At 54.1% G+C, this 25,112-nt stretch overlaps 1 protein-coding gene across 1 annotated transcript in view; it reads left to right on the forward strand.

Annotated features, from left to right (window-relative positions):
* Positions 1-427: 427 nt before the first annotated feature.
* The window catches only part of MYO9B (myosin IXB), a 72,152-nt gene continuing 47,467 nt past the window's right edge, over positions 428-25,112 (forward strand). Inside the window, exon 1 of the mRNA XM_007461000.1 lies at positions 428-1,279. Within this exon, the coding sequence (XP_007461062.1) occupies positions 428-1,279 (852 nt within the window). The remainder of the gene's footprint in view (positions 1,280-25,112) is intronic.

A 25,112-nucleotide genomic window follows, 5' to 3' on the forward strand; every position in this document is an offset into this window, starting at 1 on the left:
CACTTAGGGATCTGCCAGGGGAGGTTTTGTCAGAGAGGAGAGTCCAGGAAGGGCTGAGCTCTGAGATGGTTGTGGCCATTGGACTTGAGGGTTGAGAGGCTGGTGGGGAGGGACGGGGCCTGGGATGGAGCAAACTCCAGGGGAAGGGTTTGATCTTGGCAGGAGGGGCCTGGTGATGTCGCTCTGCAGGAGCCACAGACCTTAGGTGAGTGTCACGTTTAAGGACAGATAAGGCTCTTCGGCGCTTCTGGCTTTTCAGGAGAGCCCACGGATTCAGGCCATGGGTCTGAGGCTGTCTGTCCGGAGGTGAATGTCAGTGTCCCCCGACCCCCACCCTCGCCCTTCTGATTTTGCCACCACCTCCCTTCCAGCTCCAGGACACGCGCCCCGAGCCCGGGAGGCATGCTGAGGCCAGGCCGCCGGCAGGATGAGTGTGAAAGAGGCGGGCAGCTCCGGCCACCGGGGGCAGGCGGCCTACCACCTGCATATCTACCCGCAGCTGGCCACCAGCGAGAGCCAGACCCCGTGCCAGGCCTCGTGCCGCGTGACAGCCACCAAGGACAGCACCACGTCCGACGTCATCCAGGACGCCATCACCAGCCTGCAGCTGGACGGCAGCAAGCGCTACGTTCTGGTGGAGGTCAAGGAGACGGGCGGGGAGGAGTGGGTGCTGGATGCCAACGACTCGCCTGTGCACCGTGTGCTGCTGTGGCCACGGCGGGCACAGGACGAGCACCCCCAGGAGGACGGCTACTACTTCCTGCTGCAGGAGCGCAACGCAGACGGGACCATCAAGTACGTGCACATGCAGCTCGTGTCCCAGGCCACAGCCACCCGGCGCCTGGTGGAGCGTGGCCTCCTGCCCCGGCCGCAGGCGGACTTTGATGACCTGTGCAACCTCCCCGAACTGACCGAGGAGAACCTCCTGAAGAACCTCAAACACCGCTTCCTGCAGCAGAAGATCTACACGTATGCCGGGAGCATCCTCGTGGCCATCAACCCCTTCAAGTTCCTCCCCATCTACAACCCCAAGTACGTGAAGATGTACGAGAACCAGCAGCTGGGCAAGCTGGAGCCACACGTGTTCGCGCTGGCCGACGTCGCCTACTACGCCATGCTCCGGAAGCACGTCAACCAGTGCATCGTCATCTCAGGCGAGAGCGGCTCCGGCAAGACGCAGAGCACCAACTTCCTGATCCACTGCCTCACCGCCCTGAGCCAGAAGGGCTACGCCAGCGGCGTCGAGAGGACCATCCTCGGTGCTGGTCCGGTGCTGGAGGTGAGCGGGACCGCTTGGCGGAGGGGCCTTAACACCTAGGTTTGGTTATCATTCAGATGACGGCCATGGAGGAAACAGTTACACTCACGTTTTCCAGAAACATGAGGCTTGGCATTCCATGCAGGGCCACACAGGGAGGCACCAGGGCTCTGCAGGAGGCAACAGGAGCCAGGGGAGGATGTAGGCAGGAGTCTGTCGTGGTTTTCACGGGAAGGGTCCGGTGAGGCAGGGTAAGCAGGCTTAGGGTGGCTAGTTTGAATAATTTCAGAGTTTGGGAGCATAAAGGCGGCCCTGGTTGCCTGGTACTTGGCCCTGGGGTAATCAGGGCAGGGAGAGAGTAGCCCTGAGTGTGAGAACGTGATGATGGTGGGGGGCGGGTGTAGGCTCTGGAGTGGATGGTTTGTATTTGGAAGGCGTGTTTGTAGGAGAGTCCTTTGCTCTCTCTAGGACTCAGCCAGCCCTGGCGGGGGCAGTCCCTCTAGGGTCAGCCAGGCCCCAGGTATCAAAGCATTAGAATAGAGAAAATAACAAGGCCTGATCAATGCCTTGATGTCCTCTTAATGTACTCGCAATGTCTGGAGGGGCGGCAGTCTGCACTCCGGGTCCCAGAAAGAAAAGGATGGCGTGTCCAAACTGAATAGTTCATGGCGGGGTGTTTCTGGCAGGGAGTGGGACCGTGGGGTAAAAGGAAGCCAGCAAGGTGAGTTCAGACCTGGGGGCTGGGGACGGGCTAGAGGAGGGGCTTCTTGGCAGTGCCAAAGAGTCAGCAGGGGAGGAAATGCCCCAGCTTCCTGCGCCCTCTCCAGTGTTCCCATTGGCCAGACCCCACAGGAGTCACGGATGTGTCACTGTGGGTGAGCCTTCTGGACATGCGGGCAGTGGAAGTGATCGCAGTGATCACTCACTCTCAGGGTCTTAGGACAAGATGCATCCACGTCTCAGAACATAACTTAACGGTCGTCACCTGGTGAGGGCCAGGGCCGCGTATGGGCCTGGGGTGTGCGCCTCTGGGTTTGGGGTCTAAGACTCTGCTTGCTTTCTTTCTGCTTTTAATAAGATTTTGCAGTGATTAAATGATTTTAAGTATGTAACTTAAATAGTTAAATTTTATTAAATATAATGACATAAATCACTCTATTTCTTTGAGCTGTTTTAGGTTTATAGAAATACTGAACAGACAGTACAGAGAGTTCCCGTATTCTCCTGCCACTTCTGCTCTTCCCCCTGTCATTAACATGTTGTATTTGTTAACAATTGGTGAGGGCTCCCCTGGTGGCGCAGTGGTTGAGAGTCCACCTGCCAATGCAGGGGACACGGGTTCGTGCCCCGGTCCCGGAAGAACCCACATGCCGCAGAGCGGCTGGGCCCGTGAGCCATGGCCGCTGAGCCTGCGCGTCCAGAGCCTGTGCTCCGCAACGGGAGAGGCCACCCCGGTCCGGGAAGATCCCACGTGCCGCGGAGCGGCTGGGCCCGTGAGCCATGGCCACTGAGCCTGCGCGTCCGGAGCCTGCGCTCTGCAATGGGAGAGGCCACAACAGTGAGAGGCCCGCGTACTGCAAAAAAAAAAAATGGCGTGTTATTTCTTGAAAAGAAACAGGTTTTTTTTAAAAAAAAACAAAAAACAATTGGTGAGCCAGTATCAACACATCATTATTAACTAAAGTCCACAGTGTACATTAGGATTCACTCAGTGTTGCACCTGCTACGGGTTTGGACAAATGCACAATGTCACGTATCCACCCTGAGTTCACACAGAATAGTTCCACTGCCCTGAAAATCCCCTGTGTTCTGCCTGTTCATCCCCTTCCCTCCCTCCAGCTCCCGGAAACCACTGATCCTTTTACTGTCTCCGTAGTTTTGCCTTTTCCAGGATGCTGGATGGCTGGAATCATACCGTCTGTAGTCTTTTCAGACCGGCTTCTTTCACTTAGTACTAAATACTAGTACTAAGGTTCCTCTGCGTCTTTTCTCGGCTCGAGACCTCGTATCTTCATGTTGCTGAGTAACACCCGCTGGATGTGCTGCAGTCCGTCCATCCGCAGGACCCCAGACCCTCTGTCCAAGGAGTAGGCTCGGGGTGGGGTGGGAGCAGGGGTAGGTTCAGGGGTCCCACCCTCCCTGAAGCATTGACCTCCAGCTTCTTGCTGAAATTCACTGAAATCCCATCTGGGCTGTGCCGGCTGAATACACTTCAGTTCCTCTTCCTCTCTGATGATCTCTGAGATCATGAGCAAGAAATTAGCTGGGGCTGTCCAGCCTGGCCCCGTGCCAGCACGCATGGCCTATATCTGTCTTCTCCTGTACATGTAATGTAAAGATTCATTGTCATATTTTGCGCAAGCATTTCAAAGACTACCTAGTGATCCGGCCGCAGAATGGACGCTTTTCTTTTCAGTGCTGTGTACCCTGCATGCGTTTTCTCCTCTAATCGTCCACTCATTCTGCAAATATTCCGCCTGCAGGCACCATTCTTGGCATTGGGCTATGCGGTGGCCAAAATCGACACAGAGGCCTGCCCACAGGGAGCTGCCGCCTGGTGACAAGGAGGCAGGCAGCAAGAGAAACAGCGGCCTCGCATGTGAGCTAAGAGCCGATAAGAACAGTGGGCGGGCTCGCAGAAGAAGGGGTTAGGGGGCAGGAGGCGAGAAAGTGATGCTGAGCCGGGCCCGGAAGCGGGTGGGGTGAGTGATGCAGCGTCTGGGAGGGGGACACGGCCAGTGCACAAAGCCGGGAAGCTGGACCGTGCCTGGCGTGTTGAAGAAAGTCAGGGGCCCTGGGGGGCACGGGAAGGAGCCGGAGTGGGGTGAGCAAGGGGCAGAACAGGAGGCGATGGGGACATGGAGGTGACAGCAGATCATTCAGGGCCTTGCAGGATCACGGGGTGGGCACTGTGTGATATGGGAGCTATGGAGGGTGTCCCAGGTTCAGTCTGGCTCCATCCCAGCTCTGGAACTCAGCTGCCGTGAAACCACCAATGGCCCCACTGTCCTCCCAGCAATGGCCGGGGCCCATAACAGGTGCTCTAGGACGGGATAAAACAATGCAGGCACTGAGTGACTTTAGAAATCGGGGACAGGAACAAGAGGACGGACCCAGCATTTACCGAGTGGGGCATTTTGCCAAGTGGGCCCTTCACCCTTCACAGAACCGGGCAGGCAGGTGGGTGTGACAAGGTTTGATGAGGATGCCGAGCCCCAAGGTTTTAGTGCAACACAGCAAGGAGGCAGGTTTGGCCCCGCGGTGCAGCTTCCTTTTCTATCTGAGGACCATCCAGGGCACCGGGATGAGGTTCCTGGTGCTGCCCTAACAAAGTACCACAGACTGAGTGGCGTCAAAGAGAGGAATTTACTCTCTCTCACAGTTCTGGAGGCCTGAAGTCTGAAGTCTAGGTGTGGGCCAGGCCACACTCCCTCCAAAGGCTCTAGGGGCAGATGCTTTCTTGCCTCTTCCCACTTCTGGGGGCTCCAGGCAGGCGCTCCTTGGCTTGTGTCGCTCCAATCCCAGCCTCTGTCATCATATTGCCTTCTCTTCCTGTAAAGACACCAGTCAACATTGGTTTTAGCGGCCGCCCCAATCCAGGATGACCTCATCCTAACTAATTACGTCAGCAAAGACCCATTTCCACATCAGGCCACGTTCACAGGTTCCAGCGTCAGGTCAATATAGACGAGCCTTTTGCGGGGGGGACACAAGTCAGCCCGCAGCAGTCCCCCGCCGAGTGACAGCTGGACATGTCTTGTGTCTTCTTCCCCAAGGGCCACCACTGGTGATCCTGGGGGCCCATCCATCCTCCTGCTGGCCTCCATGCTTCTCCCCTGCCGTTGCCCCGAAGGATTCTGGCACATTCTACGAGGGCCGTTAGTCACCTCCGTGGCGGGTGTCTGCACCCCATGAGTCAGATGCCTCTGACCTTGCCTGGCTGCCTCCCTCGAGCCTCAGCAGTGTGAGCCGGCAAGGCCAAATTTCCCCCGGGGTTAGGAGCTGCTGGAGGGCGGTGCCCATGCCAGCTTCCAAAACAGGCTTGAGCCAGATCCACGTCACAGCCATAAATGTGCTTCCTGAGGCGACCATTTGGAAAAGGGAGAGGGTTGTTTTAGTTTAGAGCCAGGCTTTGCAGCTAGAGCACCACTGACGTTTGGGGCCGGGTCAGTCTCTGGGCTGGGGGCCATCGTGTACGCTGTGGGGTATTGAGCAGCACCCCTGGCCTCCACCCACCTGATGCCAGTAGCATCCCCTCCCCCCAGTGGCAACAACCGAAAAATGTCCCCAGACATCACCAAGTGTCCCCTGGGAGCAGAATCTCCCCTGGGTGAGAACAGCTGCCTTAGTCACAGCTTGTAATCCCACAAGACCCAGTCACCGTTTCTTTCAAGTGTTGATGATTTAGAAATTGTCCGTAAGTAAGTCCCAACCATTCTGAGCTAACTTGAGAGTTACTTTCTAACAACAGGAATAATTAGCTACCGTGCCTTTGGGCCCACTGTGTGTCAGGCTTTGGGTGCCACAGTCTTCATCCATCATCTCTCTGAGGACTCACAACAGCTCTGCTCATTTTAAAGACGAGAAAACAGAGCCCCAGAGAGGTGTGCTGGTGTGCAAATGTCCTGGGGCTGCCATCACACAGTACTATCAATGGGAGAGGGTGGAGGTGGAGGGCTTAAAACAACAGGAATTTATTCCCTCACAGTTCTGGGGGCCGGAAGTCTGAAATCAAGGTGTAGGCAGGGCTGGCTCCTTCTGGAGGCTCCAATGGAGAATCCATCCCGTGTCTCTCTCCTTGTTTCTGGTGGCTACCAGCAACCCTTTGGCATTCCTTGGCTTGTGGCCTCATCACTCCAGGCTCTGTCTCTGTGTCCATATGGCCTTCTCCCCGTCTGCCTCTGTATCTCGAATCTCCTTTCTCTCACAAGAACACCGTCATTGGATTTAGGGCCTACCCCAAATCCAAGATGATCTCACCTCAAGATCCTTACTTTAATTCCATCTGCAAAGACCCTATTTCCAAAGAAGGTCCCACTCACAGGTTCCAGAGATCAGAACTTGGACATATCTTTTTGAGGGACACAAGTCGACCCAGTACAGTCTGGGTACCCCAGGCCACACTGCAGGCAGCCACAGCCAGACCACCGTTAGAACCCAGCCTGAGCCTAAGTTCACAGTACCCCTCTGCACATTCATGAAAGATTTTCACTCTCAGCTCGGCTGGGGCCGCAGGAAGCCTATCGGGACTTTTTCTCAGCTCCCTGAAAGGAGAAGTTGAGTTGTTTTGAGGTTTGGGTGTCGCCGGGCGCCCCCCCAGGCAGGGGTTGCAAACTTGCTGTGCAATTTTGACCAGAAAACAGGAAGGCGGCACTGTGGAAAGCCGGTCCCAATCAGCTGATCTGCCCGCCCGCTGCAGTTAACTGTTACTGTCACTGTTTCACACGATGTCACTCGGCCACCTTGCAGCCTGCCCCCTGAACCACCCCCAGAAACGCGACATTTGTGCGGGAGTGTTGCCTTAGGTCAGAAATACTGAAGGTGCAGGCAGGCCCACCAGGGCAGTGCAGTCTGGGGTCCGTTACCCATGCCGGGCGCCCTCTGAGAACCTGGCGACATTGTGATGCAGCTGCCCTGGCATCAGCCACCGGGCTGGCCACAAAGCCCACCCAGGACGTGTCCCTCTGCCTCGGCATCAGGGCTGAGGGTGGAGGATGCTTAGGCCAGGGTTCTCTTTGTCCTTCCTGAACTGTAACACACGCCACTGACATTTGCCAACGCGCACAGGGTTTTAATTTCGAAAGCAGAAATGAAACGAGGATCCTTGCTGGCTGGGCCATTTTCCCAAACGGCCAGAGGCCGAGGTTTCAGGACCTCCATGTAGCTACTGTGGCCTGGCCCATGCAGAGAGAGAAGGCTGGGAGATGGTGGCACCCCGAGCTGCCTGGCATACCCACAGGAGGCTGGTGACCGGGACAGCAAGGCGTGGGACCGAGGGTGTCCTGGAGATCTCTGCTGCCCCTGACCCACCTCAGGGGCCCTGAAGGAGCCTGTCCTGGGACTGGGATGTGTGCCGGCCTTGGTCCTGAGCACCAGTCCCCACTGAGGGCCCCACAGACCCAGTGTCACATGACCCCAGGCTCCCCCAGTCTCCGCCCAGCCCTCAGGCCACTGGGTCTGTTCCCACTACCCTCTGTCAGCACTGGCCGGCCTACCCAAGCAGGTCACCCTGAACCAACATGCCATCATTCACCTTGACCTTTACCTGCAGGGACACCTGCCCAGAACATGTCTTTCCCTCCCACAGGGTGAGGATGGGCCAGTCTCTGCCCATCACTGGGGACACACGGGCAAAGCCACTCAGCCGGTGTGACACAAGGTTCCAGAACCAGGGATGTGCCTCTGCAGTTAGGTTTTCTGTTTAAGAGGTTTGTTGAGGTATAATTCACCCATTTCGAATGAATAATTCAGTATTTTTTAGCAGATTCACAATGTTGTGCAACCCTCACCTCTGTCTAGTACTAGAACATTTTCATCACCCTCAAAAGGAGACCCCATTAGCAGTCATTCCCTGTCGCCCTTCCCCCTGCCCCTGACAACCACTGATCTGCTTTCTGCCTCTGTGGGTTTGCCTGTTCTGGACATATCATGGGATCACACAAGATGTGGCCTTTTGTGTCTGGCTCCTGGCACTCAGCTTGGTTTTTTCCAGGTTCATGCACACTGTAGCGTGTGTCAATGCTTCATTCCTTCTTCTGGCTAATAGTCCACTGTATGGATAAGACCACATTTTTTTTTACCTCTCCCCAGTTTTCTCAGGATTTCAATCCTTTGTATGGCTGACTCTGCAGTTGAGTTTTCTCCTCAGTCCTGACCCCCTCCCTGCCCCAGCCAGGCCGGCGCCCCCCCATCAGTGTCCCCCTCCATCAACAATGGGAGGGTGGGGGGTGTGGGGCAGAAGTGGAGGTGATCCCACTGGAGACTCTTGAGCTGAGCCGGGAAGGAGAGCGGAGGCCTGGCCAGCAGCCTGCTCTGGGTGTGCGGGCCTCCCGGTCGTGCCAAGGGCTGGCCGGGGGCGGGCAGACACACCTAGGTCCGTCCATCTGTGTCATCCATCTACATGGGGCTGCCACACCTGCGAAGGGGCTGGTGGCCAGGAGGGGGCTGGCGTTCGGGAGCAGTGAGAAGCGCGTGTGTGGCGCAAGCCACCCGAAGCCTCGGAAAGCAGAGCGGGCTCCCTGAGCCGAGGTATCAGAGCAGACAGAGTCCAGGGGGTAGAAGGTGGCGGGCTCAGAGCTGGCTGCACAGCGCTGTCGGGATCTGCTCCCCGGACGCTTGCGAGGACTGTGGTCTGGGGTGCTTCATCCAAGGGATGCGCCGGCAGCACAAAGACCCCCTTGACCCCAGCCTTGTCAGGCCTTAGAGGTTGTCCGGTCACGCAGGAGCAAGCGGCAAGCTGGGGCACCTCCCAGCCTTGCTCATTAGCTACGGGAGGAGGTAAGTTTGCCGGGAGGAGTGAATGTTGAGAAAAGGGCATGGGGCCACGGACAGGCCTCTGGGGAACATTTTGGGGGCATGGGCCCCAGCAGGGAGGAGGCTCTGGATCAGGTCAGAAGGAGGCAAGTTACCGATGTCGCACCCCTACCCCCACGCCCAACCCGCAAAGGGGGCCGGGGCATTCACAGCAAGAGGGGTATCTGGGCTGGGAGCCTTTATCTGGGGCTTGTCTGTCTGTCTCCAGGGTCCTAGGGCCCCAGAGGCCCAGATTGTGTCTGCTTTGCGTTTTGGGGTGTTTCTCTGGTCTGTTGATGGGAAAGTCGGGCATCAGCAGGCAGCTGGGTGGGGAGGCAGCGGGATTAGGCTCAGGAGAGTCGGGCAGCAGCATGGGGTGCTCCAGGGAGAGATGTGCCAGCCAGACATCCCCCGACCCCTAGCCAGTGGTCAAGGCTCAGCTGGACCTGGGCTGTTCTCGAGGCCGGGTGGCTGGAAGGTCGGCACTGTGAACATCAGAGTCAACAATCTATGCAGGGGAAGGAGGGGAGTGAGAGCCAGGCCAGGGTGGGCTCCCGGGAGAATGAGCGTTAGAGGAAGACAGGCAGGGATGGAGAGGGTGCCGTGGGGCCTGGAGGCTGATCACTGAGAGCCTTGGAGGGTTGTCCCACCAGGGCAGCTGCAGGGAGGGAGGAATCGAATTTCTGGCTGCTTCTGTGCCCCAAGTGGCTTCCCCAGGATGTTTGGGGAAGTCGTTGGGGGGCCCTGGTTTGGCAGAGCAGCCCGAGGGCAGGCAAGAGCTGAGGCTGGAATCCAGGGTAGGAGGGGGACAGTAGGAGGGCCGATCCCACGGAGGATGACAGGGTGAATGAGGCCTCGTGTGGGGTCAGCTTCAGGCCTTGCAGACAGAAACACAGAGGGGCCAAGGCAGTGCTTCCACGCTGCTGACACCTGGGGCCAGATCCTTCTCTGGGGTGGGGACCATCCCGTGCACTGTGGGGTATTAAGCAGCATCCCTGGCCTCCACCCACCAGATGCCAGTAGCACCCCCTCTCTCAGTCAGGACAATTATAAATGTCCCCAGACGTCACCAAGTGTCCCCTGAGGGGAAGAATCACTCCAGTTGAGAAGAATTTTTAGGCCGACTGCAGGCAAAGAATGATTTCAGTGTTACAGATGTCCTGTACCCAAATAGGTTCAAATTTGGGGGTTAACATCGTGCTGTTTTACTTACACGTCAACCCAGCTGTGCTCAGTTCTGTCTCACCAGCTTAACAAGGGGTGGGTGGCGGGTGGGGATGCAGTTTCTGGCTGGTGATCTGCTTCGTTTCCGGGAACGGGTGGCTGGTGCTTTTTCCTGCCCTGTGGCCAGCCATGGCCAGGAGAACGGCCACTGCCCACCCACCACCAGAAACCTCACGTCTTTCTCACCAACAACAAAGTATGTTCGGATGTAAGGGTCAGGTTTTCCATCCAAGTTTGGTCTTCCAAGCACACTTGGGGCGAAATCTTCAAGTGTTATTCGAAAAGCTGCTCATCAGTACAAAAAAAAAAAGCAGTCACTCACGTGGTAACACCCAGAGCTGAGAAGTCCCACACTCCCTGCGGATTTTCTTACAGGCGAACGTCATGAAAGAGATTTAGCGGATTTTGGGTGCAGTTCGTGCTGGTTCCTATGCACTGGAATTTTGTCATCCCCTCCACCCCGTCCTCCTGCGGGGTGACTTTCTGAACCTCACGCCAGGTGCTGACTGTGGTTCAGCTCTTCTTTAAGTGTCTCCCCAACAGGAAACAAACCAGGGCTTGCCATGGTGGTTTTTGCTGCCGGGGAACATGTGTGGTTATCCACCCCACTTTGGTAAAATTGTGACATTATTTTGTTATAGCTTTTGGTTGCACCTTGGTGCTTTGCTTTGCTTTGTTCAGATAACGGTTCATTTTTTTAGTATCTTTTCCCCTATTTGAAGTATAATTTCTTTTTGCCTGTACCAGGGATTGGCCCACTACAGCCCACAGGTTAAATCTGCTTGTTTCTACGCGTAAAGTTTTATTAATACTCAGCCACACCTGCTCATTTACATATTGTCTGTGGTGGCTCTCAAGGCAGAGTGGGGCAGTTGTGACAGAGACACTGTATGGCCCCCAGAGCCAAAAATATTGAACCCCTGGCTCATTACAGGAAAGGTTTGCCGACCCCTTGTACTTTGTGCACATGGACCATGCTAGAACATTCCAGTTACTTTCTCTATGCACACTTCTGTCTTCTGCTCTGCTCTCCCCTCCCAAACATAAGGAAACCAGGTTCCCACCCTCGTTCCAGATGGCTCCTGTCACCAGCTCAAATTTTCTGCATTGGTCTGTGCCACATGTGTATTCATATATTCATAAATACACAGCTATCTACAGGGGAGTCTGAAAGCGGTCTTGAAGGGTCAGAAAAGAAGGACTTGGATGTAGATGTCCCAGAAGTTCATCTCATAAGTTCACCTTTCAGCTCTCCCTCTCCTGCTCAAGCGCTCTGTGTTCCACAGGCAGCTGGGAGCGCTTGTGCAGCCAGGGTGTGTGAGCTCTGGCTGGGGGTAGTGGGATCTGTGTGTGGGCCCCTCCCAATCTCGCATATCCAGGAGGGGCCCTCGAAGGGTTTCCAGCCGCACCCTGGGCCCTAAGACCACCTGCATCCTCCCCGCCCCCCAACCCGTGGACCCTCCCTCCACAAGCTGTCAGGAGAGGCAGCATGAACTCGCTGGGGCTGATGGGGCCAAGCCAGAGGTGCACACTCAGGGCCACAGCACCCCTGGAGGAAGCTACCATCTGGGGTGCCAGATGTGTGCCCAGGAGGATGCGCTGGAGCTCACGGCAGAGGGATAATTCAGCCAGGGAGATGAACATTAGGACAGGCTTCTCGTAGCCTGGGGTTGGGGTGGCTATGTTGCCACCACTGGTGCTTAGTACGTATTAGCAGGCATGGGTGTTCCCAGCTTACCACAAGGATGTTACAAGATGTGGAAAATGGTGGGAGCTGCTACAAGGCGCCACGTGGATCGGAAGGAGGGAACAGGGGCAGAGTGACAGATAGCCCAGAGACTGTGCAGCTGAGAAGTAGGGCCACACCAGAGCAGGATGGGGGTACAGAAGAGTAAGAGGTTGTCTTTGGGGGTGTGGAGGGGATCGGGGTGCCCTACAGCCGTGAGTGCCTAGGCCTTTGATCAAGGGGACCCTGGAAATGTTAGGGAGGGGACGGCCACCTGGAAGCCGTGGCCCACCAGCATTCTCTGCCCCTCCCGTGCCCTGCAGACCCGCGAGGCTGCCTTTCTGGCCTGCTGCCTAAAAGGGCAGAGCCTGACGCATTGCAGTAATCTAAGCCTATTTTAGACCAAAGTGGAAGTTATATTTTTGGGAACATTGCATCTAAGAGAAAAGTGAAATTATGGGTGTATTTTAAGCAACCAGAAAGGCTTCCTTGGAATTTGCAAAAAGAGTTGATTAAAAGGCAAAGCATAGCTCTGGGCCCAGGACATCCCTGCCATGGCCACTGCCCTTTCAGAGTATTCTGGGCACTTTGCTGCACCAGGGCTGGGTGGTGGGTGGGGATGTCCAGCCATCATCTATCAGGTACATCTGCCTCGCTGTTTGGGGCAGGGATGCAGCCGGGCGTCGAGTGGCCACAGGGCCTGGCAGCCTATTTGTTTCCTAGCGATTATCCAGGATGGAGTGGCTTCAGGGCCCTGTCCCCAGCATCACTGGGGAGTTTCCCTCTGGAAGTTTCCTTCTGTGTCATTCAGTCGCTGCTGGCCGCAGCCAGTTCCCGAGGCCAGGCCCAGCAAGACCTCAGTTACCTGAGGCCCAGAAGTGATCTGTCTTTTGGAAAGGCCGAGGGGTCAAGCCCAAGGCTCTCGGTCAACCGCCCAGCCACTGACCAGCCCTGCGACCCCAGCTCATGGCTGTAGACCGGCTCCTCCTGGGTGGAGGGGGAAATAGCCACCCGCTGGCAATGGTCAGGCGCCCGGACCCAAAGCCTTCCATGGTGTGAGCTATCAGGATACGCTAGATGGTATCCTCACCCCTTTAATAGAGAGTAAGTCACAGCAACCTGTGAGTATTTACACGCTTCCACTTAGCCCTTCCTGAGGGGCCAGGGATCTCCAGGGCAGCCAGTTTTTAAAAAAAAATTTTTTTAATTGAAGTGTAGTTGATTTACAATGCTGTGCCAATCTCTGCTGTACAGCAGAGTGACTCAGTTATACACATACATATGTTCTTTTTTTTCATATTCTTTTCCATTATGGTTTATCACAGGATATTGAATATAGTTCGCTCTACAGTAGGACCTTGTTGTTTATTCATCCTGTATATAATAGTTTACATCTGCTAATCCCAAACTCCCAGCCTTTCCCTCCCCCACCCCCCTCCCCCTTGGCAACCACAAGCCTGTTCTTTATGTCTGTGAGTCTGTTTCTGTTTTGTAGACAGGTTCATTTGTGCTATATTTTAGATTCCACATATAAGTGATAGCATATGGTATTTCTCTTTCTCTTTGTGACTTACTTCACTTAGTATGATAATCTCTAGTTGCATCCATGTTGCTGCAAATGGCATTATTTTTTCTTTTTTATGGCTGAGTAGTATTCCATTGTATATATGTACCACATCTTCTTTATCCATTCATCTGTCAATGGACATTTAGGTTGTTTCCAGGTTTGGGCTATTGTGAATAGTGCTGCTATGGACGTAGGGGTGCGTGTATCTTTTTGAATTACGCTCGGTTCTTAGCCAGGGGTGATTCTGCCATCAGGGGACATTTGGAAATAGGTTGTTTCAGGTTTGGGCTATTGTGAATAGTGCTGCTATGGACGTAGGGGTGCGTGTATCTTTTTGAATTACGCTCGGTTCTTAGCCAGGGGTGATTCTGCCATCAGGGGACATTTGGAAACGTCTGGAGATGTTTTTCTGGTTGGCCAAGGATGCTGCTCAACATCCTACGGTGCACAGAACAGCCCCTCTGCAAAGGATGGTACGTCCCCAAATGCCAGTAGTGCTGAGGCCGAGAAACCCGCTCTAGTTTAGGGGCCTTTAAGACGTACAGTTGAAAATCAGGCCTGGGGCTCTGGACAGAGTCTGCAGGGAGCTGTGTGGATCCAGGAGCCACTGCAGGGACAGAGCTGCTTACTGGAGGTGTGAATATTGGTGAGGCTGTGGGGAGGGGGAGAGAGAAGATTACAAGGACCTGAAGCCCCAGAGGGAACTTCTCCAGTTCTGCCAAAGTGCCTGGACCAGTTCTTTCCCCTCAGCATGTGACTGTGTCCCTCCCCTTGGAATTTACCACCTCCAGGTCCTCTGGGCCAAGAGCCACCTCTGCCAGGAAGCCCGACTCAACAGTGCATGTGCTGTGTGACCTACAGCAAGTTGACCTCTCTGCTCTGCCTGCTGATCTCTCCTGCCCCAGGGCCTTTACACATGCTGCACCCACCTGTGTCATCATCTAAAGGCCACCCCGAAGCCTCCTGGGAGAGGCAGAGGAGAGCTCTAGAAGGTCACAAGGCCAGCAGAGTCCTAGCACAGAACCAGCACAGTGTGGCTCCCTGCCCCACACCCTGAGGCTCTGAGGGGCCCTTTGGTGTTCAGGGCCCACTTGTTTCCTGCAGGAGCTAGTCTAGCTTAGCAGCCCCAGATTTCAGCTATAACAGAGCAGGGAGTGAGTGTGCCCTGGGATGAGGTCCTGGCAATGCTGAGGTTGGAGGGACACCTCATGGGGATCCAGCCCTCCCGTGCATGGGCAGCCTTCTGCACCCGTTCCAGAGCTGCCCCATAAAGAAGATGGGGGGTGCCAAGGAGAGGCCCCCCACAAGAGAAACGAAGGCTGGGGCAGGCCTGTGATGGAAGGTCGGAGGGAGGTTCGCATCCACCTGAAAAAGAGGTGGCTGGAAGCACTTTACGCCAGAGCACTGGGGACATCAAAGGGCCTTTGGACCCAGTGATCCTCCTAGACTCAGATCAGCACCAGCCGTGGCTTCCCCAGACCCAAGGAAGATGGAGTAACCCACCAAGGCAGGCCTGGCCATTGCTCCTACTGTCCCTTTTCAAAGAGTAGATACAGTGGAGATCACTCAGCCATGAAGAAGAAACACTGACACATGCTACAACGTGGATGAACCTCGAAAATGTTGCACTGAGTGAAAGAAGCCAGACACAGAAGTCCACATATTTATGATCCCATCCACATGAAGTGTCCGGAACAGGCAAATCCAAGGAGACAGAAAGCAGATTAGTGGTTGCCGGGGTCTGGAGGAGGGGGGATGGGGAGTGGCTGCTCTCGGGGACAGCGTTTCCTTTTGGGGTGATGAAATGTTCTGGAACTTGATAGAGGTGACAGTTGCACAACGTAGCGAACATGTCAAATGCCACTGAATCGTACGTTAAAATGGTGAATTTTATGTTATATGAATTTTAGCACAATTAAAACAGAAATGCAGAGCGGGCTGTACATATCTGGAACGCTCCCCGTCAGGTCCCACGACATCCACCCCTCGGATTCCTTCACATCTATCTTGCAGTGGGCAGACAGGAGCCTAGCCATTCTAGAGCCGGTCCTATCAGCTCTGGCCTCTGGGGTGGCCCCAGGGGTACCTGAGCTCCATCTCCCAGGGCCTCACCCCAGCCCCTGATCCAGCAGCAGGACGTGGGACTGGCTTGAAGTCAGACCTGAGCCCCATCCCTACGGAACAGGCCCTCTTAGGTGGAATTTCTCAAGCAAGTGTGGGAAGTGCCTCCAGAATGTTTCATCCAGCCACTTGTCTTGAACATCACCAGTTCCATCCATGAATATTCGAAGTGGAACATTCATTATGCTAATTGGCAAAACCCTCCCCCAAGGTTGAGTGACAATGAAATTGGCCAGAGCGGGTTTGCAGTGGCTGCTCCCGTGGAGTGTATCCTGGATCAAGCAGTTTAAGCTTAAGCCCTGACGTGGTAGTTTATACCAGGGATCTGCAAACTGTTTCTGAAAAAGGCCACACTAATTAGCATTTCCAGATTTTAGTGCCACGCAGTCTCTGTCACTACTTAGCTCACAGCTACTCACTCTGTATCGTAGAGCAAAAGCAATACGTAAACAAACGGGTGGGGTCGTTTGCCAGTAAAACTTTATTTGCAAAAACAGGCAGTGGGAGAGAAGCATCAAAGATACCCAGATTGAAGGACATCTTACAATATACTCAACGTGTCCTCCTTAAAACTGTCAAGGTCTCAAAAAACGAGTCCGAGAAACCTGGCGTGGAGCCGTCAAGGAGATGTGAGGACCGAATGTAACGTGGGATCCTGGGACAGAAAAGGGGACATTAGGCGGGGAAATGAGAACATCCGAATGAAATGCTAACTTAGTTTAATAATAATATATCAGTCAATATTGGTTCATTTGTTCGTTGTGACAAATGTGCCACCATAATATTAACAGTAGGGGAAACTGAGTGTGGGGTACTTGGGAGTTCTCTGTAATATTCTTAGAAGTTTCTTGTAAATCTAAAACTGTGCTAAAATTTAAAAGTTATTAAAGAAAAGAAAGGTATCAAGCCAGATTTGGCCTGTGGGGCATAGTCTGTGGACCCCCCCCCCCCCCCAACCACACACACACACACACACACACACACACACTTAGACAAAATCCCACCACATCCATGAGATGCAAATCTCAGGTAAGGTCCTGGCAAACTGAACTTTGACCCCACGCACCTCTGCCCTCTCCTACTTCTCATTTCGGTCGGCTGAGCCACCACCACTGGTCTTTGGTGCTTTCCTCTATCACCTGCATACTCGCTATCACCATATCCTGTTGTCTCTTCCTCTGAAATATTTCCTGCCACTGCCCGGGCTCCAGCTGATGGCCCCGCTGGTGTGTACAGGTGACAGTGTCCAGCAGCCGGGGTGGTGTCCACGGTACTGGCTTCTCAGCCAGGCCTGCGTCAGAACAAAGCACAACCTCTTGTCAGGACTGGGGCCAAGCCACTGAGCCCAGTTTCCTAGATAATCCCTTGCTTCTTGGGGCTGTGAGGAATCACAGCTGAGAGGTGGCTCTGGGCAATGATTTTTCTTCCTGCGCCTGTTCCTTCATCATCACGGGGGCCTGATTTCTTCTCCCTCTCCCCTCCACCTTACAGTGCCTGGCTGAGCAAGGCTACCGAGTGGCAGTCAGGATGTGAATTGGACCCATCTGGGGTTGGGGTACTGGTGGGGAGTGGCTGATCTCGGTGAAACCCTGGAATATGAAAGTTTCCTGTCTCTTGGGGCTAAGCGTGAGGAAAGCTGTCTAATTAAACTAAGTATACTGAGCACGAAGCTCTTTGCTCTGTCCCACTGTAGACTATCAAGACCCCTACTCCAGGTGTTCAAGAAAGAGGGAGGGGTGTAAGTAGACATCCTCTTGCTTTATTTCTCCCCAGAGGTACTTCACTCTCATAATAAACCCTAGGGCAATAGTTCTCACCCTTCCAGGAATCAGAATAGCCGCAGGCTCTGGTTTAGGAATTTTGACTCCTTAGCCTTTCCAGAAATTCTGCAAGTCTGGGTTGAGGCCCAAGTCTGTATCATTTGTATGTTTTTGTTGTTGTTGTTGTTGTTTGCGGTACGCGGGCCTCTCACTGCTGCGGCCTCTCCCGTTGCGGAGCACAGGCTCCGGACGCGCAGGCTCAGCGGCCATGGCTCACGGGCCCAGCCGCTCTGCGGCACGTGGGATCTTCCCGGACCGGGGCACGAACCCGCATCCCCTGCATTGGCAGGTGGGCTCTCAACCACTGCACCACCAGGGAAGCCCCCAAGTCTGTATCTTTAACAAATCCCCACAGCTCATACTTGGATTCTCAACCTTTTCTCTCTCTCACCGTAACCTACCAGAGCAGCAAGGTAGTGGTGACTCATGGTGGGGGCGGGGGAATCTTGACAATTCTGACTCTCCTTCCCCACTGTTGTAATCAGGGGAGCCCCAGGATGACAGGTTTGCTCACCCCAGGTATGGAGGGTGGGCCCAAGGGGAGCCTGGGGCCCCAAGGGGCATCCCTCTCCCCAAGAGTTTGGAGAGAGGCTACAGCACCTGTAGGGAGGGTAGAGGGAGCTCTGGAGACCACAGACTGTCCCTCCAGCCCACCCCTGGAAGCTCAACTTTCCTCACGTATGCCAATGCTTAGTTTTGCTGCATGGAAAGTATCAGAAGTCCTTGCTGTTCTCATCATCAGCACCATGCAGTTTGGGATTTGTGTAGGAAAACAAACATCATCCTAAAATGAAACCTTCCATAATGAGCCACCACTTATGGAACAAGCCCTCCACTCACACTCCCCACTTGGCTCAGCCTAAGTATGGCTCCTTCCAGTCCGCCAGGCCTAGTCCCAGATGCGTCCCACCACACAAATGCAAACCAAATCAGTTGCAAAGTGAGGTTGAAAAATCTTGCAAAAGGTGCATGATTTCAGGAAGTCATCAAAAGTGACCTGGAGAATTGCTCTGACTTATAGTTACTCAGCCACACTCACAAGCAGCAGATGGGGAAGAGAGCTAGTGATGGAAGCCTGAATTTCAGAAGGGAATGAGTCCATCGTGTTGCTAAATCTAAACAGGTTCATTCTGCCTAAACGGAGAGAATTTTCAGCTTGACTCACAAAGCAAAGTTCAACTCCATGCTTTATGAACAAGACACAACTAAACCAAAGTAGTTCAGGAAGCTAAAAGTAAAGGGACAGGCACAGATATATCAGGCAGATAGAAACAGGATAGAACACAGCTGCAGTTGTGATGTGTAAAAGGTAGAGCTCAGGCCTCTGAACATCACATGATGAAGAATATTCATCATAATGCCCAAATCCTCAATTTACTCTCAAGGTATAATAGTTGTCAACATCTATGCATCATACAACACAGCAGCTGCTTTTACAAAGCAGAAATTATAAAAGATACTGGGAGAAATAGTTGCAAACACATAACATAAGGCTCGTTGAGTGGACAGCAAATAAACAGGGATGTAAGATGCCCAAACGACACATTTAGCCAGATCTTGTGGCCGTGTTGCAAACCCTTCACTCCAATATGAGAATAAGTCTTAAGTATTCATGGAATGTTCACAAAACTCATCCCTATATCAGGTCACAGAGAAAGCATCTAGAATTTCCAAAATGGGAAATATTATAGTCAGTGCTCTTAACAATGCAATAAAACTAGAAATTAACTTTTTTAAAGCCCTTCCATATGGAAAAAAAAATTTTTTTAAGAAAAACTAGCCTTGGGCTTCCCTGGTGGCACAGTGGTTGAGAGTCCGCCTGCCGATGCAGGGGACACGGGTTCGTGCCCCGGTCTGGGAAGATCCCACATGCCGCAGAGCGGCTGGGCCCGTGAGCCATGGCTGCTGAGCCTGCGCGTCCAGAGCCTGTGCTCCGCAACAGGAGAGACCCGCATACCGCAAAAAAAAAAAAAAGAAATAAAAACTAGTCTTCTGTTAAGTCTTGGATGAAGGGGAAGTTAAAAACCAAAATTGTGGGTTTTCTGAAAATCAGTGACCAAAACTGTGTATTATCAGAATCCATGAGATGTGTTTAAAGCAGTAATGAGAGGGCAATTCGTAGCCGTAAACACGTTATATCCATAAATATGAACAAATGAAAGTAAGCGAATTAATTTCCCAACTCTAAAACCTGAGAAAAAGAACCAAGTAAACCCCAAAGAGAATGACTTGGGTATCAAATGGATAAGATGAGCCCTCAGGGATCTTGATGAATCCCTCAAATATTTTTGGTACAGTAAGAACCAAGCAAGACCCTCCCCCATCAAAGCTTAATTTGTTCTTTATTCTTTCTGTGATCTACATGTGGTTTCATTTATAACCTAAACCAAAATTCAGTGAAGTATGAGATACAATAACTTGTTTCATACTGGATTTCTTTGTTTTTCTAAGATTCGATCACCCCACCTCCCCGCCACTCACTCCACGGCACAGTTTACCATGAAACTTCAGCCCCTGGTAGGAATCTGTTCATTTCAAAGGGCCTTGTTCTGGCCCCAGGAGCCCTTGTTTTCAGCGTTTCTGTCCGTCTGTGGCTGACAGTCAGTGCCCTTCCGGATGAGAGTAACAGAGCCTGTTATAAACTGGGGGCACGGAGGTGGGGTGAGTCTTATGTCCTGTCAGCACTCAGCTCTCTCTACGTGCCTCCATCCGCCCGTCTGTCTGTCCATCCAGCCTGCCAGGTGTCCCAAGCCCCGTGGGCAACAGGAAGAGAACAGAACCCGGGCTAAGGCTGGATGTCAGCCAGGCCCTGGAACGTTTCCACTTCCTCATCTGTGATTTGGGGAGCCTTGAGGTTGGGGGTGATTCCTCCACTTCCTGCCCGGCATCCACAGGCCCACGGTGGCTGCAGCTATCACCTACATGGGCTGGCAGGGGGTCGGGGGTCCCATCTTCCTCCCCACAGCCACCGCCTCTCGCCACCGTCATCGCCACCCCCTTCCCACCGTCATCCTTGTCCTCACCCTCCCTGGATCCATCTCCCTCCATCTGTTCTCTGCACAGCAGCTCTGTGGAAATCGCATCAGCCGTGCTTTTCCCTTCCCCACCTTCCACCCCCTCCACTCCCAGCCCCCAGGGAGCTTTTCTGTCTCTCCACACAGCCCCTCTGAGCCTGTGACTCCACTAGCCCATTCTGCCCTCCATGCTTCCTGGTCCTGCTTCTCTGTGTCCCTACTGTGCTTTGGGGGGAGACCAGTCAGCCCAGGCAACACTCACACTCTCTCCTGCTCACCTTGCATGTCTGAGTGTTGGAGTCTTCTCCTGGCCCCAGCACTGCCCTGGCCCCCTTTGGGAGAAGGGGACGTTTAACCGAGAGCCTCTAGAACAGTGGCTGGCACACCTACCCTGTAAAGGGCCCACGGGTCAGTATTGTCAGCTCTGCTGGACCAGTCTTCACCACCATGACTCAACTCTGCCACAGTCCAAAAGCAGACACAGACCGTCCGTAAACAGACATGGCTGTGCGCCAGCAGAACTTTATTCATGGTGGCTGCAAGTCGAATTTCATATCACTTTCATGTGTTGTGACATACATATTCTTTAGATTTTTTTTTTCAAGCATTTAAAAGTGTGACAACCATTCTTAGCTCACAGACCACACAGAAACAGGTGGCTGGCCGTAATTTGCTGACCCTGGTAGAGGTCAATGTCTAAGCCTGCCACCCACCCCGCATTCCCCCCATCCTGGGCATCATGTAGGTGTCCTCCCCATGGCCACGTCCATTCATGTACGGGTCGTCTGTGGCTGCTTCACGCTCCCACAGCAGAGTTGAGTTGTTGCAGCAGAGCCCCAAATATTTATTAGCTGGCCCTTCATGGAACAAGTTGGCCCGCCCCTGGTTCACACAGATGGTCCCGTTTCATCCTCAAACAACCTGAGAAGACAGGGGTTTACCCCTTCATTTTACAGGAGAGGAACTTGAAACTCAAGAGCAGTGAACTAATTTGTCGGAATCCCCTGCCAACGCAGAGCTGTTCTCCTGGGCTTCTCACTAGAAGTAGCCCTCCACCCCACACACACCTGGGGGTTATTTTCCTGGCATTTCCACACAGGAGAGCCCCAGCCTGACTGGGTGCCCCTGGGGATGTTTGCTCAGCAGACACAGCAGAGCAGATCTCCAGGGCGCCCCGGGCCATGGGACGCCTCCCAGCTCTCCTGCGGCCCGACAGTCGCCTGTGTCCCCAGATGGACACGATCTGGGCATGGGCTGAGCGCTGTCTCACATACAAAGGTACGCCTGGAACTTGGAGAGCACTTGGGAGAGTAAAATAGCCCGAGTTCCAGCGGTGGGGCTGCCGTGCCAGGGCTGGTTCCCAGTCACCCTCGGGTGTTGCCTTTCTGCACCCACACCCAGGGCTGGAACAAGAGGGCTCCTGCAGGCCGGCGAGCAGGAGACAGTGTCCCTTTCAGCCCCATTTTTAGGCTTCACAGTGGCCTAATATTTGCTAGCGTTCTCTTACCATTCGCAGCCTCTCCTGGCAACAGTGGTCACTCCTCTCTGGCCTTGACTGGACACGAGATTTGGAAGTCCTGTATGGCATGGCTTGTGGTCCCGGGGTGGGGAACAGAGGCTCTGCCCAGATGTGGCATCACAGGGGGAGGGGCAGTGTCAAGGTCATGAGAGGCAGTGGGCAGCCTCCAGGGTGTCGGGAGGTGATGACATCTGAGCCATGGCCAAGGTGGACGTGGAGGGGGCATCCCTGTCGGAGCACCACCAGGGAGGGGGCTCTCTGAGGCTACAATGGTGCCAGACACAACGACAGCCGTTGTCAAGTGAATGAATGAGCACTGTTGTCAAGTGAGTGAATGAAACCACATGTACAAAAGCACCACACACTTGGGAAGGGAGGTCCCTGCGGCTAGATCAGGAAAACAGAAGGCCGACCCCACAACCAAGACGAAACCACCGCAGCAAGTGAGGACGGCTGCAGATGTATCTGAGGGCAAAGGAGTTATCCCAGTTCAGGCCACCTCCGCCTGGCTGGGAGGACCACCACCGTGCAAGGTGAGGCTGAGGGACTTTTCTCCAGGGAAACCCCTTCTCTGGGGTCAACTGTCAACACAGGAGATAGCAAGCACATTTGCCTTGGTGAGCTCATTCAATGGGGCTTTTCAGTTTTGAAATCGGAAAGCAAAACACTGTTTGCCTTAATGCAGTCTGTCTCAAGGCTTGTCCGGTTTTCATATGGGATGCACAAGAGACCAGGTGTGAACTCAAGGCTCGGGAATCCACCTGCCGGGCTGCCGGGGCAGGCAGACGCCCCGAAAAGTCTCAGGCCTGCTCACCTGGCTCCCAGCTCTGAGAACCAGCCTGGACCAGGGACTGAGCAGCTACGGGCATGGTGTGAGTTGGGGGTAGGAGCAGACTTCGGGGAGGTCAGTTGACCTCTCTGTGCCTCAGTTTCCTCATCGGAAATGAGGAAGGCAGGTCTGTCCCTTAGAGGAATTCGAGCAACGGATCGAGTCACAAGCCCGCAGCACTCCTGGCGTGGGGCTGGTATACATCACAGGTCATTCTTTGATGTTATATCGCCGTTCTTCCTAAAATACTTATTGCTCATTCCAACAGAGAGAAGAGCCATCCTGTTTAGATAGAAAATGTACTGTCTAGAAATTTCTGGCTATGTAGGCTGCTCAACCCTGGATGGCTTTTTTTGGGGGGGTGGGGGGGTCTGTTGGGTCTTAGTTGCGGCGCGCAGAATCTTTCGTTGTGCACAGGCTCTTCGCTTCACTGAGGTGCTCGGGCTTCTCTCTAGTTCTGGCGCGCAGGCTTAGTTGCCCCGCGGCACGTGGGATCTTAGTTCCCCGACCAGGGATTGAACCGGTGTCACCTGCATTGGAAGACGGATTCTTAACCACTGGACCATCAGGGAAGTCCCCAACCCTGGACGTCTTTGATTTAAAAAACCTTTTTTAGTCTCCCCAAAGAAGAACCTCAAAGACAGAGGCAGTTAGCAGACAGCCAGACATCCCCTGGCTCTTGGCATCCTTGTCAGGGTGGGGGGGCCACCTGGAGGGGGCACATGATCTGAGGAAGTCGGGGTACGGCTGCTTCGTTCATTTTACCTAGAAACCGTGCTTGGGGGTGGGGTTGAATTAATGGGTCATCTCTTTATGGTTTTTTCCTTTCGTTAGGTAAACTTTTAGCATGGTTCTATCTTTTTTTCCAAGTGTACAGCTTATATTAGAAGCATGTCTTTTATATTATAAAAGGGAAAAAAAGCATTTCAAAGAAAGTAGAGGCCTCTCTCGAATAGCGTTTTGCCAGAGCCGTGGATCGTCTGACGTGATGGGAAGACAGCATGAGCATGTGGCCACGCCTGCCCCAGTGCCAGATCATATCGCATCACTGCTGGCACCTAGGTCCCGCTTCATCCCTTCCATCCATCCCCAACCCCACATGATCCACCAGGCACACCAGCCACCCTTGTGCTTGGAGGCAGTGCACGGCCCCGGGAACAGCTACACAATAGCTCCCCTGGCTTCGGGTGCCAGGCCAGCATTTCCTCCTCCTCTAAGGGACGTATAATAGCACCAACCGGATATTTTTAGATCAGCTTTGAAAAGTCGCAGTGTGTTGAGACTGCATACCAGACGCATGAGGTCACTAGGCCCCGCGCTGGTAATCGCAGAACCAGAGAGATGGTGGGCCCTCACATCCCGAAGACATTCCCTCTTATCCCCAGGACGCCAGGCCTGGTTGTTTCCTTAGAAATCGCCACAGAGACTTGTCCCGAGTTCAGAAGGGACCACTATGGCTCTTCTGGATGCAAATGTGCATTTCTGGGCTGTCTCTGCGGAGGCCCTGAACACAGGCACTGCAGGGACTTAGGACTTGCCCCTGGAGGGAGCCCACTCGGTGTCAGGCACCCCTCTGCCATCTGTTTGAAGTTAGGACATGCAGGACTTGGCATGCTCTCTCGTGGGAGCTCATTTTACCACAAAGCAGGTCTGTCCTCAGCTCAGACACCACCCTGCAGGGTCTGGAAGGAAAGGAGGAGACAGATCTGCTGTCTGCTTTTCTCAGAGCTGTGGCTTTACCCCATGGGCTTTACCCCTTTAAAAGCTGAACTTAGAGGGAACAGGAGGTTAAACCTGGAAAGACAGTTTTCTTCGCCAGGGAGCCCATCAACGCCTGCAGTGCGCGTGGGGACCCTCATGACAGGAGGGAGCCCCAGACAACCCGACCCTGCAAACCCCTTTTTCCTCCATCTGTACACAGCAGTGCTTCTCAACTCGGGCAATTCAGCTCTCTCTGGGGATGTTCTGCGTTGTCCCAGATGCTACCGGCATCTGGTGGGTGGAGACCAGGGATGCTGCTCAACACCCTACAGTGCACAGAACAACGGCCCCACCCCAGAGGAGGATCCCATCCCAAGTGTCAGCAGTGCTGAGGTCAGGAGAGCAGGGCAGACCGTGGCCTGGCCCCCAGCAGCTGGCCTATAGCTCGGTCACACACATCAGGATGCTGTGAAGAACAGGAGGGGGTGTGGTCTCTGTGGCTGCTGTCTGACTCCAGAAAGCACCTTCTCAAGCTCGGTTCTGCTCCGCCAGGCCAGGTGGAGAGCCCCCCTCAAAGGGCTCCCCCAACCCCACCCTGAAGGTACCCCCTTTGCAGTCGGGGCCGGGTTGCCTCTCTGGGGCCGCCTCCTCCTCTGTCACTCCCCTGCTTGGCAACTTGGCAGTTGGTTCAGGTTTTACAGCGAGGGCCGTTTCTGGGGTCTGGAGCCCCAGGGGCAGCCGGGCAGGAAGTCACTCATCCTGTGACCTGATCAGCCAAGAGCGTGACAGGCGCATGGGCCCAACCGGTAGGGGTGGGGGGG

The sequence above is a fragment of the Lipotes vexillifer genome, unplaced genomic scaffold (assembly GCF_000442215.2).
Source record: "Lipotes vexillifer unplaced genomic scaffold, Lipotes_vexillifer_v1.1 scaffold469, whole genome shotgun sequence".
Taxonomy (NCBI): Eukaryota; Metazoa; Chordata; class Mammalia; order Artiodactyla; family Lipotidae; genus Lipotes; species Lipotes vexillifer.